At 32.7% G+C, this 16,891-nt stretch overlaps 1 protein-coding gene across 3 annotated transcripts in view; it reads left to right on the top strand.

Annotated features, from left to right (window-relative positions):
- Positions 1–16,842, top strand: part of LOC143251866 (UBX domain-containing protein 1-B-like) — a 29,596-nt gene extending 12,754 nt beyond the window's left edge. For 2 of the 3 annotated variants that reach the window (XM_076503163.1, XM_076503164.1), the window contains 6 exons: positions 508–639; positions 5,519–5,638; positions 11,334–11,465; positions 13,947–14,100; positions 15,672–15,852; positions 16,477–16,842. In XM_076503163.1, the coding sequence (XP_076359278.1) occupies positions 508–639; positions 5,519–5,638; positions 11,334–11,465; positions 13,947–14,100; positions 15,672–15,852; positions 16,477–16,520 (763 nt within the window). In that variant the 3' untranslated portion in view covers positions 16,521–16,842. The remainder of the gene's footprint in view (positions 1–507; positions 640–5,518; positions 5,639–11,333; positions 11,466–13,946; positions 14,101–15,671; positions 15,853–16,476) is intronic. The other variant, XM_076503165.1, reaches the window with a different exon arrangement.
- The last annotated feature ends 49 nt before the right edge of the window (positions 16,843–16,891 follow it).

Here is a 16,891-nt window from a genome sequence, read left to right as displayed (position 1 = left end):
TAATGAAGGTTGTCTCTGCTGAACTGGCGGTGTTGTCTTTAATGAAGGTTGTCTCATGCGAGTCTGGTGGTGTTGTCTTTAATGAAGGTTGTCTTACGAGTCTGGTGGTGTTGTCTTTAATGAAGGTTGTCTTACGAGTCTGGTGGTATTGTCTTTAATGAAGGTTGTCTTGCGAGTCTGGTGGTGTTGTCTTTAATGAAGGTTGTCTTGCGAGTCTGGTGGTGTTGTCTTTAATGAAGGTTGTCTTGCGAGTCTGGTAGCATTTTAAACAAATTTCTATGAACGATTATTTTTATGGACTCTATGCTCAAGTACCACTTTTTACGATGTTTGTGGTGGTCTTTGTTACATTTGTAAGAAGATGGTTTCCTACTCATTTTAATAAATGACTCAAACATAGCTAGAAATGAAATAAACGTAGTGATGTTCCATACAACAAGAAACTTCTAGAATGATGTTACTAATGTATACTTATTCTGATTAACAGTTATAATATTGTGGTTTCAGGTGTGGTAAGAAGTTCAAGTCAGAAGATGAAGTGGAGTTTCATGCAGTTAAGTCTGGTCACCAGAGTTTCTCAGAATCAACAGAAGAAATCAAACCTTTAACAGAAGGAGACAAACGAGAGCAGTTAAGAAAGTGTGTTTTGTTTTTCAAAATAATAACTTCTATTAAGCATTTCTCAAGAAATGGAGAACTGTATTCGAGGGCTCAGCTTGTTGAATAATTTGTATAGAACAATGGAGAGACAAGTTTTATACTTGGTTCTAAGAACTGAAGTGTTCTTAGTTTCTTGTATCTCTCCATGCATCCGTTTTGGACTTTTCAGAATAATATTCATCATAACAAGTCTATTTCTATTGTTATAAGAATCTGTTTGTGCTTCTGAAAAGTTCATAGGCCTGCAACTTTTTAAGCACTGACGAACCATTATTATTATTATGCACATGTTCAAGTTAATTTCCATTACAACAGCCAAGCACATGTGTAAAATAGACCTCACATTTATTCAGCTGTCTGCATTTCTCAATTATATTTTTCTAATCAAAATGCAGACTTGCATACTGCCTGCATATTTAAAAGGTTTTTGCAAAATGTGATTTAAACCAGAACAAACAGTGTTTCTTATATTTCTTACAATAATTCAAATTATTTCAAAAATACCAGTTCTTCGTTATCAGGCATAAAAACAGACAAAAGTGCAGCCCCCGTCGATCACAAAGAACCAAACTGTCCAACTATCGTCATGCACATGTTAGTCCTGCAGCATGCCAGAATAAAGAAAAGGCAGCTATGTTGAAAATCCACAAAATTGGCAGTTGTTGAATCTTGTATATGGCATTAAATGTTTGTCCACAATACAGAACTTTGTAATAACAAACTTTGAGGCAGTGAAACAAAATAACACAGCATGTTTAACAGGTATAAAAGAAACCAAGCATCTCACAGTCACTCCCTTCTTGTTCCAGTGTTTTTGTATGACTCTTTATTTCAGCTTTATAATGTTGTGTATATTAACATAAGCTGGAGAATATTCAGTCGATAAATACCTTATGACTGCACTTGTGTTTTGTGGCATCACAGCAGCTAAACACATTTTCTTAGCTCTTCTAAACAAACATTATTGAAAAGCAAGCAGCATTACATCTTGGAGAGAACACTATTTAGATAGGAAACTCATAAATAAGTGCAAATGAAGTAATCATAAAAATAATTATGTGCCATTTTTTACACTTTTAGCATTGGAGTACTCTTTAGTAAGTGGTCTAAAATGGTATCACTGGAGAATTCTGGAATGTGTGTGTTTGGAAAGTACATAATGTTTTTTAAAACCATATTTTAGTTGAAATATAAATTTGTTAGCATTGTTAATGATAAAAACTTTTAATAAAAGGAATAGCTTTTAATTATTTCAGCTCTGGCGTGGGCCCTGGGACTGTCCTTATAACTATTTTGTGCTTGTTACAGTTTTTATGCTATAACTTATAAATTAGTAAGTGTATGTTCCTGAAATTTGGCAGAATATCAGTAAACATTACAATGATTTCATACATAAATTTTATTTTTCATTAAGTCTTAAGAATTGTTAAGCAATATTTTTCTCAAGCATTTTTTGTTTTTGCATGTTGCCTATCCAACGTGAAAAGTAATATTCGTTTTAAGATTAAAGATACTTTTATGTATCAGAAGATTTTCAGATTTTACTTCTGAATGAAATTCTTATGTCCAGATATTTTTATTAAATGTTTCTTAAGGAAAAACTTTTATTTTTAATCTTCATTATTGAATCTCTATACAGGTTCGGTCAATTTGATCTGTCTTGTAACCACCATAAACAAATTAGGAAATTTAAATTTTGCTTTTTTCATTCAAGAATAGCCACAAATTATAACACAAATGTTTAAAGTAACTAGCCTAATTCTTGCAACATTATATACATATACATGTATTTCTTATTTTTGTTATATTGACCTTTAAGCCATGCTTGGCAAACAGTACAAAATCTACAATGATGTGGTGTGTATCCAACAATATAAAACTGACCTTTGGTCTTTACAAAGTGATACACTTCAATTGTTATATGTGTATATAAATTATATTACAATGTACAAACAAGTTCTTAAACCTAATTTTTTCTTAAAACATAAAAGGGTAAACAAAGAAGTAGAACATATAATTATCTCTTCTAGCTATGTCCTTTGTACTTGTTTGCTGCTGGTTGAATGTTACTAACTCTTTCGAAGTTTTGCATGTGGAGGATGTAGAAAAAAAAATATTTTAGGTGTTATATATACATCTGAATAACCAAATAATCATAAATAATTATACTGATACCATGAAATTTCACTATAAATTTTCACGTTTGGTAACTTGAAATTTTATTTTGTTTTTAGGTTCAAATACAGACAAGTAGACTAGAGACACAACCTACTTCCTTGAAATATTGGTTCAAAATGCCTTTCAACAGATTAAAATTGATAAGAAAACCACTTAGGGGACATTCTAAGCTGTCAGTTATTCACATGTCATATATTGAAGTGTATTTAAGGGAGCATGTCTTACAAATAGAAAGAAGTGAGAGGGGTCACTGTGTTTAAGTACATGAGTGATATCTCAGTAAATAGAAAATACACGAGCTTCTTGCTTTATATTCTAGCTTGTCCATATGGTAACTAAGACACGAGCTTCTTGTTTTATATTCTAGCTTGTCCATATGGTAACTAAGACACGAGCTTCTTGTTTTATATTCTAGCTTGTCCATATGGTAACTAAGACACGAGCTTCTTGTTTTATATTCTAGCTTGTCCATATGGTAACTAAGACACGAGCTTCTTGTTTTATATTCTAGCTTGTCCATGTGGTAACTAAGACACGAGCTTCTTGTTTTATATTCTAGCTTGTCCATGTGGTAACTAAGACACGAGCTTCTTGTTTTATATTCTAGCTTGTCCATGTGGTAACTAAGACACGAGCTTCTTGTTTTATATTCTAGCTTGTCCATGTGGTAACTAAGACACGAGCTTCTTGTTTTATATTCTAGCTTGTCCATGTGGTAACTAAGACACGAGCTTCTTGTTTTATATTCTAGCTTGTCCATGTGGTAACTAAGACACGAGCTTCTTGTTTTATATTCTAGCTTGTCCACCTGGTAACTAAGACACGAGCTTCTTGTTTTATATTCTAGCTTGTCCATGTGGTAACTAAGACACGAGCTTCTTGTTTTATATTCTAGCTTGTCCATGTGGTAACTAAGACACGAGCTTCTTGTTTTATATTCTAGCTTGTCCATATGGTAACTTAAAAATCTGTATAAAACTCTTGACTTTGCTTATAGCATATAGCTTACCAACAGACATATCAGAAAAGTAGGGAAGATGTCTTTGAGATTGGTTATGCTGTGAGTATTAGGCAAGCAGAGTGACCAATTTAAAATTTTACTCCATAATTAGATGGGAGTTAGGCTTAGTGTGATTGGTTGATATTATATAGTATACATAATATATAAGATGCAAGTGACATGTACAAATGACACTTCTGCTATGTACTCTTGTGGCCTCATGTTTGTGTTTTCTGAAGTTCTTTCTTAATAATTGTTTATTGTGTTTATTTATATATTATGTACTGACTACAGAAGATGTGACTAAGGACCCAAGCTAGAACTTGTGAGAAATGTGGGTTAAAAACGTTTAGCACGACATCTGGTGAAACAGCGTTAAGTTTTTTCCAGAATTTGGGTCAGATCACACTGAGTTTCATTGAATGTAATTTCACTGTAACATATAAAAACATTTTACTTTGTGTACGTTTTTCCATATTCACAAGTTGTTTTTGTTAATAAATTCCACTCTTTATTAAGCTAGTTTTGAGGTTTATTTATTAAGTGAAATTATTACCTAATAAATATGGTGTTAGCTAGATGCTCTGTATTTCTATAGCAGTTTACAACACTTTTAATGTTTTATACACATACGTACGATAGGTGTTTTGGTTACCATGGAATAAATGTTTTTATGCTGTTATGTTTTTCGTAATGCTTGTTACTAACATGTTATGTCTGGGCATTAATGATGGTGCTTAAAGTGGAAAGTTTTTGAGTTTTGTCCACCAAAATTAATACCTGGCAGAGACATGTTGTTGATAAATAATTAGTTTTGCTTTCAGGGCACGTAATCAGTTTTATGTTTCATACGAGCCTGCTCTTCGGAACGTATTATAATGATTATGTAATGATAGATTGTAGTCATATCTGGGAAATTCCAAACAGTAATTAGTTCATTTGGACATGTAAAGAAATATGGTTAGCTGTGTTATGATGTCATTTGCTTTTTGTGAAAGATTCTTTGGATATTATGGGATGTTGATGATTAACAATTGTGGAAAAATCATAGGTACAAAGACATTCAAACAGTTATTAGTTAAAACAAATTATTATATTTTCTGATCAAAATGATTCAAAAATGTAAAACAATGGAAAAAATCACAGAGAAGACAACTGTAATGTAAGTTTTGTCATTGAATGTGTACGTGGTTTCACTACATACACAAATGAATCAAATTACAATGGTTCAGTTTGTTCTTACTTCAGGTTAAAACTTACTTGATTGTGTTATATTGTTATGACACACAAAGTAGATATGTCTGTGTTACATGGATGTTTCACTTTCTGAAATTCAGTGAGGAATTTGTTTCTCTTGAGAAAAATCCGAGAAGCAATACTAAAGAAAGTTTATCAAAATACCCAGTTGCATGATGGTTTATAATGTATTAGTGGATTTGTTTACCTTACGCTTATGATAAGGTGTTGTGGTACCATATGTAAAAAGTATATATTTATTGTTGTGAAAATGTAAGAGAGAGAAACTGCCATTAAAGAAATAAGAATTTCACTACTGTTTTATCTTAACTCGAGACTTGGAGCTTTATCCATTTAAGTTCTTTACATTTTTATCAAGAGACGTTTTATTAAGTTTTCTTGTGAGTGTATTTAATTTTCAGTGTAAAACTTTTTGACTTCCAGATTAGAAGAGAGAATTAAACAGAGAAGGTTAGAAAGGAACGAACTTGAAAAGAAAAGTGCTATTGAAAAGGAAAAGCAGAGAAGGAAAGCAGGCCAAGAACTAACTCTTGCAAAACAGAAGTTAGTCAAGTATTAACTGTCAAAATTTAACTAAAAAAATAATTCTAATTATTTTAATATTTTTTTTTATCAAAGTGATCAGAAATGGCAGTTCTGAAGTCTTGTGTGTGAACCATTTTTTGAGCCAGAAATGGCAGTTGTGAAGTCTTGTGTGTGTGAACCGTTTATTGAGCCAGAAATGGCAGTTGTGAAGTCTTTTGTGTGTGAACCGTTTATTGAGCCAGAAATGGCAGTTGTGAAGTCTTGTGTGTGAACCGTTTATTGAGCCAGAAATGGCAGTTGTGAAGTCTTGTGTGTGAACCGTTTATTGAGCCAGAAATGGCAGTTGTGAAGTCTTGTGTGTGAACCGTTTATTGAGCCAGAAATGGCAGTTGTGAAGTCTTGTGTGTGAACCGTTTATTGAGCCAGAAATGGCAGTTGTGAATTCTTTTGTGTGTGAACCGTTTATTGAGCCAGAAATGGCAGTTGTGAAGTCTTGTGTGTGTGAACCGTTTATTGAGCCAGAAATGGCAGTTGTGAAGTCTTGTGTGTGTGAACCGTTTATTGAGCCAGAAATGGCAGTTGTGAAGTCTTGTGTGTGTGAACCGTTTATTGAGCCAGAAATGGCAGTTGTGAAGTCTTGTGTGTGTGAACCGTTTATTGAGCCAGAAATGGCAGTTGTGAAGTCTTGTGTGTGAACCGTTTATTGAGCCAGAAATGGCAGTTCTGAAGTCTTATGTGTGAACCATTTATTAAGTTTTTGCATTTTTCTGATCATCCTGAACTCTCTTCCCTTGGAAATACAGTGACACACATCTACTGTTCTTACATGATTTTTCCTTGTCTATCAGTGGTTTTATATTTAAGGCCCTTCCTTATTTGGTGTATCTTGTGATCTTGATAGTTACTAATGAAGCTTAACATTAAAAACAGCTAGAGCCGGTGGCTAAGAATGATGCGATAGAAAAAGTTATAACCCATGGCTAAGAATGATGCGATAGAAAAGGTTATAACCCATGGCTAAGAATGATGCGATATAAAAGGTTATAGCCAGTGGCTAAGAATGATGCAATATAAAAGGTTATAGCCAGTGGCTAAGAATGATGCAATATAAAAGGTTATAGCCAGTGGCTAAGAATGATGCAATATAAAAGGTTATAGCCAGTGGCTAAGAATGATGCAATATAAAAGGTTATAACCCGTGGCTAAGAATGATGCGATAGAAAAGGTTATAACCCGTGGCTAAGAATGATGCAATAGAAAAGGTTATAATCTATATCAATGTTGAGTTGACAAATGTTTATTTAAATATTGATTACATGAAGTTCCCACGTGAACAAAGGATTCTAATGTGAAGTTTACATCACTTAGTAACAAACCACGAGTTGGGGGATGTACTTTATAATTTCTTTTGGTATTCTTTTCATTTTGTTTGAAATACTCAAAAGAGTATTTATTTAAAATAAAGTATGTTTATTACATATCAATTGTGGGCAGAAACTACAGTAAAACGTCTGACAAAGATGATGGTGATGCCATTTGGAAATACGTCACAAGTCAGTAATAAAAGTTGTTTTTCCGTTTATGCTATACATTTGGTGCTTATAACTCAAAATGGTAGCTGATTTAACTTGAGAAAATATGTAGACACTATTTCTAGCCTTGTTTTTTTTGTTGTTTTTTTAAAGTCCCCAGTTTTAGGCTTGAAAATATAATATTTGTACTTTGATTCAATTTAATAATGCATACATAATGGATAACAGCAACACATTTGGCACAAGTCTCCAATTATAGACAACATTTACAACTGCTACCTTCAAATATACAAAATAGTGCTATTTACAATGGTAATAAATACTAAATACACACAATTTCAGCTAAGATAATATACAGTAGAAAGAATTGCCACTGTTTTTTGAGTAGGAAATGGCTAAAAAGCAAAGCCAATTCCCTTGGCTGTGGTTTTGCTAGATAGGAACAGTGGGAATCTAGCTAATCCATTCATGTGCATCACTAATTAGATGAAAAGGCATTTGGCTATCGATATTTTATGTCACGGTTGACGATACCGACAGATGCTGGATGTCAAACACGAATGACATGATACAGGGAAAAATACTTTGATGGAATTCCGACAATTCCTACCAAGCGAGATTTTTTTCATTAATCGCTTTCCACAGGATGTCAAGTGTGCAGAGGATTGTATGCCTACACAAGAACTGTTCAAAATATTTGGAATTGATATCCAGGTCTGCTAGAACTTCCATGTTTACAGGCAACCAGGCACCATGGGCACCTATTGGTAGACCATGAAAAACAACGGAAGTAGCACCCCTGAGTTCTTATACTTGAGGTGCTAGATCTTGATATCAAGAAACCTTTGACTCGTATGCTTCTTGTAACGAGTTGTACATGAGTTTGTATTGGACCGTACGTACAACAACTGCGGCTTCTTCATCGTTATGGAAGATTAGATCAGGTCTTCGGCGTTCACCACTACCTATCTCAAAGGTGGATTCTTGAAGAGCCTTCCACCCTTTATAGGAGGCATCTTTTACCAAATGGTAACAGATCTTAGTGTGACAGCATATTCTCATTGACTTTAACTTCGGACATTGACCGCTAAGATGACATAGGGTCTCCCTCATGGCTGTACAACCCCAGCACTTTGCAGAATCCTTGTTCTTACTGAGGTTACCTCTGCTGAGGGCCTCTTTTGTAGGATATACATTAACCCTTATAGCTAGACACTTCACTTATTTGTGGGCCTTCATACCAACAAGTTTAGGTAACTAGTTAGTGTGCATCACTAATTAGATGATGAGGCATTTGGCTACCTTGAGAGAGTCATAGTTATTCCTGCTGTTTTCCAGTGCTTGGTTGAATTTCTTCACTTTGACATTCATAGCACTGGGCAGAAATTACATTGCATCAGCACCGTCCAACGGCCATCACAATCCAGGTACTTGCTGAAATTACTTATGAAAATTCATGTAGAAACAGCATGCTTGAGCAGTGATTAACAATAGTCAGTAATAACATGCAACTTGGGAACTTTTCATGTGACTGTTTTCAGACAGTGCTCAAGATCTGGTTTCCAACTAACGCACACACGTAGGACTTAAGTTTTGTAGCACAACAAAATAAAGGAGGTTGAATTAAGTTTATTACAATATTCAGTTTATTACAAAATTCCTGTATGATCTTATACTACAACTTGTAATAATTTTATAATGGAGTCATAATAGGGATTTGTAGTTTGAGTAAACTGTCACCATTAGATCTCCAGCTCTGTTTCTTTGCAATCCTTATTTGTAGATTTAAAGATATGTCTAAAGTAAGACACACCTCCCTTCTAATTAAACACACTAGACCCAGCATGGCCGGGTGGGTTAAGGCATTCGACTTGTAATCTGAAGGTGAAGGATTTGAATAGCCATCACACCATATGTGCTTGCCCTCTCAGCCATGGGGGCATTATAATATGATGGTCAGTCCCACTGTTTGTTGGTAAAAGAGTAGCCCAAGAGTTGGCAGTGGGTGGTGGTGACTAGCTGCCTTCCCTCTAGTCTCACACTGCTAAATTAGCAGATAGTCCTCATGTAGCTTTGTGCGAAATTCAAAACAAACGCGCTAAATTTTATCAGTAGAAAAGCATCTTTTTCGAGTGAAACAAATGTCTAAAACATTATTTTAAATAAAACTTTCTATGTCTTTTAAAGTAATTATTTACTGGGCCAAGTGGCATTGTGTGAGTGTATATTTAACATGATTGAATACAAAAGCAGCCACTGAGAACAACATCTTGTCTGTTATGTACTTATAATAACGTAAATCAACTTTTAAACAAGTTATGAACACACCCAACATTACATACAGTATATCTAAGTTGTGGTGTCATATGTCCAGCTGATTGTTTTGTAGGCAAATTCTGATTTTGTTTGATATTGTGAAATCACTAATTTTGTTTATCAGTGGTTAGGTTATCTTAGCCATTGAAAAGAAGATTATGATGTTGTTTCAAGGATAAGTCTGCTTTTTAAGGTGGTTTCTGTCTGACATTTCTATTAGTTTTCAACAAATTCCTGTTCAATTCATATTACAAACCAATATTGAGGTTTATGATGAAGAAAATTAGAGTTATGGATTATAATGAATTACTTATTATTTATTTGTAATATTCCCTTCATTGAGAGAGATTATTTGCAAACACAATGTGTAGCTGATGTGAGAGTGAAAGCTGGATTATTTGATTTTAATTAATATTTTGTTGTACAGTACTGTATTAGGATAAAGTCAAAAATTAGATTTCAGGCTCCATGAAAAGAACAATGGAAGGTGAAACCTCAGGTATATTAATCTTTATATTTAATAGAAACTCAGTGGAAGAGTTTGAGTTCAGTAAACAATTAATATTTTGCTTTATTATTAAATATTATTAAATATTAATATTTTGCTTTAATAACTGCAAACTGTTTTTCATGCATTGTTTAACATATTTAGTCAATGTGTCCTTTGGGATTTTACTCTAAATTTCTCTCATATATTCCCTTAAAGAGATTGGGGTTCTGTGGGGGTCATTGCATAATTTGAATGACTCCAGCAGTTTCTTTCATAACAAAGTAATCTCTGCATAGGTTGGATGAGTGTCTGGGGTCATTATGTAGTAGAATTAATTACGATATTATGAAAACCATTGGATATAGAATGATGGATCAGTATCTGATGATGCTTGTGCTGGTCCATTAATTCCATCTATTTGGCAAATATATCCTGTCACCTTGGCAGGAAAACACCCCCCAACCATCACACTACTTCCACCTCACTTTATGGCAAGTGCTATGCATTGAGGTATTTTTCACCTTTCTTTTAGCCAGATGTGTAACCTATGCTTTGAACCAAACATTTCAATATTGGACTTGTTTATCCATAACACTCTTTTCCAATTTTCAGTAGTTCAGTTTTTGTACTTTTAAGTAAATTTCAGTCTCATAATAATATCTGGTGATTGACATAAATGTTTTTTTAACTGCTACATGACCAAATTATCCATTCTCATCCAGTCTTCTTGTTACTATGGATCTGGACCCTTTTCTGACATTTGGTACATGGTCATTTTTCTCATGCTTGAGGTATTTCAGACCCTATGTTTGATCAGTATGTTCATTCAAGCTGAATCTTTATGGCATACTCTTGGTACAAGTAAATGGAATTTCTAAAGAATGATAACTATTCTCACCTTGGTTCATTCAGTTGTCAACCTGGATCAGTGAAACATTACCGTAGTGTTGAAATTCACATACTGTAATGGTATGGAAGGATTAGTCCAAACAGTTTGTACATCTGTCATGGACAGTAATACCCATTTCACTTACATGTCCTCTGGTGGCACATTAGTGTAACTGCAGATTGACATCATTAGGAACCGAGTTTTGATATCAGTGATGAGCAGAGAACTGATAGCCATTGTGTAGTTTTGTGCTTAATTACAAACAAACAAATTACAGTGACTTTTTTTGAATATCCCTTTGTTGGAAACTGATTGTAATGACTTCAGAAGTAGTAATTTGTATAGTCTGTGATTTTTAAGTGTTCCAGTTTTTTAACTTATTAGGCCCATAAAGTGTATTTTTCTAGGAAAAATATTTATAGCTAATGCACTAATGTTGGATAATAATTTTGGTTCTTTGTTCAGTTAAGATTTGTGATTTCACAGGATGGAAGAGGAAGAAATAAAAAGGCTGGCTGAGCAGAAACGAAGAGAAAAGTTGGAAGAGAAGATGGCCAGGTGTATTTTGTTTATCTTGTTTTGCACACACACTCTGAAAGTTTCTCATATTAGAGACAAGTAGAGATATACAAGCAATTGTATAAAAGTATAGCACGACTTAGTGTGATGTCCATCTGAGACATTTTTAGATGGATATATATGACATTTTTAGATGGATATATATGACATTTTTAGATGGACATATATGACATTTTTAGATGGACATATATGACATTTTTAGATGGACATATATGACATTTTTAGATGGATATATATGACATTTTTAGATGGATATATATGACATTTTAGATGGACATATATGACATTTTTTAGATGGATATATATGACATTTTTAGATGGACATATATGACATTTTTAGATGGACATATATGACATTTTTAGATGGATATATATGACATTTTTAGATGGATATATATGACATTTTTAGATGGACATATATGACATTTTTAGATGGACATATATGACATTTTTAGATGGACATATATGACATTTTTAGATGGATATATATGACATTTTTAGATGGACATATATGACATTTTTAGATGGATATGACAATATTTTCTGAAAGGTTTTATCCACTTCATCTACAATCATAACTTCTTTTTCCATTTCATTGAAATGTATACAAAGGTAATTATGGTAGAAACAAGAGAAATACAAATATGATATTTAATATTTATATGGTAGACTGACCAGTAACATGCATTGTTATAAAATAACTTGGAACAAACATATTTATATGGTAGACTGACTAGTAACATGCATTGTTATAAAATAACTTGGAACAAACATATTTATATGGTAGACTGACTAGTAACATGCATTGTTATAAAATAACTTGGAACAAACATATTTATATGGTAGACTGACTAGTAACATGCATTGTTATAAAATAACTTTGGAACAAACATATTTATATGGTAGACTGACTAGTAACATGCATTGTTATAAAATAATTTGGAACAAACATATTTATATGGTAGACTGACTAGTAACATGCATTGTTATAAAATAACTTGGAACAAACATATTTATATGGCAGACTGACTAGTAACATGCATTGTTATAAAATAACTTGGAACAAACATATTTATATGGTAGACTGACTAGTAACATGCATTGTTATAAAATAACTTGGAACAAACATATTTATATGGTAGACTGACTAGTAACATGCATTGTTATAAAATAACTTGGAACAAACATATTTATATGGTAGACTGACTAGTAACATGCATTGTTATAAAATAACTTGGAACAAACATATTTATATGGCAGACTGACTAGTAACATGCATTGTTATAAAATAACTTGGAACAAACATATTTATATGGTAGACTGACTAGTAACATGCATTGTTATAAAATAATTTGGAACAAACATATTTATATGGTAGACTGACTAGTAACATGCATTGTTATAAAATAACTTGGAACAAACATATTTATATGGCAGACTGACTAGTAACATGCATTGTTATAAAATAACTTGGAACAAACATATTTATATGGTAGACTGACCAGTAACATGCATTGTTATAAAATAACTTGGAACAAACATATTTATATGGTAGACTGACCAGTAACATGCATTGTTATAAAATAACTTGGAACAAACATATTTATATGGTAGACTGACTAGTAACATGCATTGTTATAAAATAACTTGGAACAAACATATTTATATGGTAGACTGACCAGTAACATGCATTGTTATAAAATAACTTGGAACAAACATATTTATATGGCAGACTGACTAGTAACATGCATTGTTATAAAATAACTTGGAACAAACATATTTATATGGTAGACTGACTAGTAACATGCATTGTTATAAAATAACTTGGAACAAACATATTTATATGGTAGACTGACTAGTGACATGCATTGTTATAAAATAACTTGGAACAAACATATTTATATGGCAGACTGACTAGTAACATGCATTGTTATAAAATAACTTGGAACAAACATATTTATATGGTAGACTGACTAGTAACATGCATTGTTATAAAATAACTTGGAACAAACATATTTATATGGCAGACTGACTAGTAACATGCATTGTTATAAAATAACTTGGAACAAACATATTTATATGGCAGACTGACTAGTAACATGCATTGTTATAAAATAACTTGGAACAAACAGAAATTTATAATGTGATTTCTCCCTATTTAACAAAGAAAATATTGTTCCTGGAGTCTTTTTTTGTTTGGTAATTTCTTGTCACTTAGGTCTTACTTCCCATCTGTAATAAGTTATGTCTACCCTTTACTAAAACTCTGGACCCACTAATGTGCACAACTCAAATTCGTTTTCAGTTATGTAAGAGATTCTGATGTTGTGGCTAAGATACCATGTAATAATCAGTAACATAAGGGACAAAAATAGGTTCATGTGAAAGGCTTGCATGAAGGGTAACTGGTACATTAATACACAATGCTTCCTCTACAAATGTTTTGTTGCAAGTTTTCATGTGAATTAACATTTATATATTAACATAAAAACTTACAAAGAGTATTATTTCTAATTCTAGACAGAGGGTGCTAGAAGAAATTGAGAGAGATAAACAAGCTCGAAAAGAGAAGTTTCATACAGGACCTCCAGTGACGGCAGCTCCTTCCCCATCATCACAACCTGTTCAGGAGGTTGTTATACCGAAAAAGGAATACGATAGTTGTAGATTACAGGTGTGTTACAGGCATCTTACCATAGCTATTATAAATCACTTGTACTTCCTTCATTAACCTATTGAAGTCAATAATTTTACCTCCTCTGAACTATGTGATTTCTCTAATGATTTTAACCCTTTTACTACTGCCTTGGATTACAATGACTACCAGTTTCTATACTTGTGTGTATATTTAAAACAACCAAAAAACATTATTTTTATAGAAACTTTTCTACAACCATATGGAATCAGTGTTGATTTGCTCTGAGTGCAAAATTGTTTTCAATTTAGGGTTGAAAATACTTTGTTTGAAATTTATTAAGTATCATATGTGTAATTTGTAAAACCTTGGGAACAAACATCAACGTTTTTATTTTATCTACTGTATTCTCTATACTAACTCTGTATGCTCTTAATCAGTTTTACTGAACTTGTAATAACCACAAAGTGCAAAATAAAATGATTAGCATTGTTATATGATTCTTACTGTTGGCCACAAAGTTCCACAATACTTCTGACCTATTTCCTGTGTTTATTTTAAGAGTTGACACATCATTATCACAATCTAACTGTTTAGATCTTTAGTCTTATTACCAGTGTTGACATCATATAACCTCCATCGTGGTATTTTAACAGTTGTCACAATAGTTTCAAGGTGTAATTATTCAGATCTCCATTTTAACAAGAAGATAGTGTTGAGCAGTGTACACTGTGCTTAAACTGCCACTTGACATACAACTTTCACTGCCATTAGATGGTTATTGTAGGAGATGCACATTATACAGTTAACCTTATTTGGGACAATGGGTAACTCTCTTGGGTTGAAGGCAAGCTGGCATAACAGGATTCATAAAATAAATAAAAATAGTAATTATAATTCATTTTACTCTAAAACATGTAACAGTTGGTGTCTTGTAAACATAATTAGTGTAATTTGCAGAGAAAAATGTTAAACTGTTTGTACAACTGTAAATGTTTGATTGAATAGATGAGAAAACAAGTAAGCTGTTGTTTGAACAAAACATGACAGTTACACTCTGATTCAAAAATAATTATATTGGATATATTTAGAGGATTTCAGGCACACACAATACGATAAAGAAAGTAGTTTTTAGTAACAACAAAACAACACTTCACATGAAATATCATACAACCAAATTATGTTGTTTTCTAAGTTCACATAAAATATTATATAGATTGTGTGTACGAAACTTGCTGTAATTAGAAAGGGTTAAGTGTTGAATACAAAATATCCATTGAAGAATCAGAATATTTCAATACATATATTGGTTATTGTGTTCCTGATTATATCAGTTTATTTACATTTTACTAATGGTAAACCAATTCAGTGAGGCCTAATATTAGGTAAATAATGGCAAACCAATTCAGTGAGGCCTAATATTAGGTAAATAATGGCAAACCAATTCAGTGAGGCCTAATATTAGGTAAATAATGGTAAACCAATTCAGTGAGGCCTAATATTAGGTAAATAATGGCAAACCAATTCAGTGAGGCCTAATATTAGGTAAAGTAATATTTCCCTAACAATTTGTTTTATCTGCCCTTAATGTTTGTATATCATCCTTACAGATTCGTTTGTCAAATGGCCAGACTCTAACTAATAGTTTTGGTGCTAGTGAATCATTGGCAGCAGTTCGACTGTATATAGAACTTAACAGAACAGACGGAAATCTTCCCTTCTCGTTGATGACTACCTTTCCTCGAACAGTCTTCACTGAAGAAGATATGCAGAAGCCTTTGAAAGCTCTAGGTCAGTATTAAAGTTATAATAACTTGAGTTCAGAACGTCTTTGGTATAGACATTTGATGTATTGAGTTCAGATGTCTTTGGTATAGACACTTACTTGATGTATTGGAGTCCAGAATGCTTTTGTTCCCAAAAGTAGGAACATATCTTTGGAAAGTTCATCAAAATCAACAAGTTATTCCTTACTGTAATGCTTTAGAAAAGTATAAACCATGTTGTCTGATGCTGTAGTCGATAGAATTCTACTGTCCTGCATGAAAGTGTAAACCATTGTACTTATGGTTTACCATACACGAAAAGAAAGTTCTAAATACTTGTCTAATATAAAATGATTTACATACACATCAGAGATTTAAAATACATGGGTAACAGAAGTATACTGAGTCCAGTAATGGCTTGTGGGTAGATAAATTTCTACAGATGGTAATTGTTTAAAAAATTGTACATGTATATACCCTCGACCATCTATTGCTGTGATGTAAGACATGGCTACTTTATGTATCTAAAATTGGGCTTTTAGGGTTGTTGAACATGTAGAGCAGTGGTGTTAAAACTAGATACAGCTGATACTGTACTGGGCAAATCATTTCTTTTTGGTAGTCTCTACTATCATTCCTTTTATTTCAGGGTTGGTTCCATCAGCTGTTCTTACAGTGACCAAACCTCAGTGATTATTATGCATAACGACATACACCTTACAGAGTTTAGATATCACAAGTAGTTAAACCATCTGAAGTAATAAGAGTTTCCTTTGATAACTGATAAAATTACAAACGAAGTGCTTTGAATTAGAAACTTTCTGGAAGACACCAAACTTTGTCTGTAACTGAAGAATATGCAAAGTGATGAATTTTCTTCTTCCATGTTAAAATTTAAACACAAATATCTTAGTAAGGTATCTCAATGTGTTAAACATTGTGCATTCATTACAGTATGTCATTTCCCTTATTTCACATACAGCTGAAATAAACATTGTTATTGTTTTGATACAAATTACTTGTTGATTGTTTTCAATGTATTGTTGTGAACACATACAAAACTA

The sequence above is a fragment of the Tachypleus tridentatus genome, chromosome 6 (genome assembly GCF_004210375.1).
Source record: "Tachypleus tridentatus isolate NWPU-2018 chromosome 6, ASM421037v1, whole genome shotgun sequence".
NCBI classification, from domain to species: Eukaryota; Metazoa; Arthropoda; class Merostomata; order Xiphosura; family Limulidae; genus Tachypleus; species Tachypleus tridentatus.
Note: the sequence above shows the minus strand (reverse complement) of the source record. Positions and strands in the feature narration are given on the sequence as shown.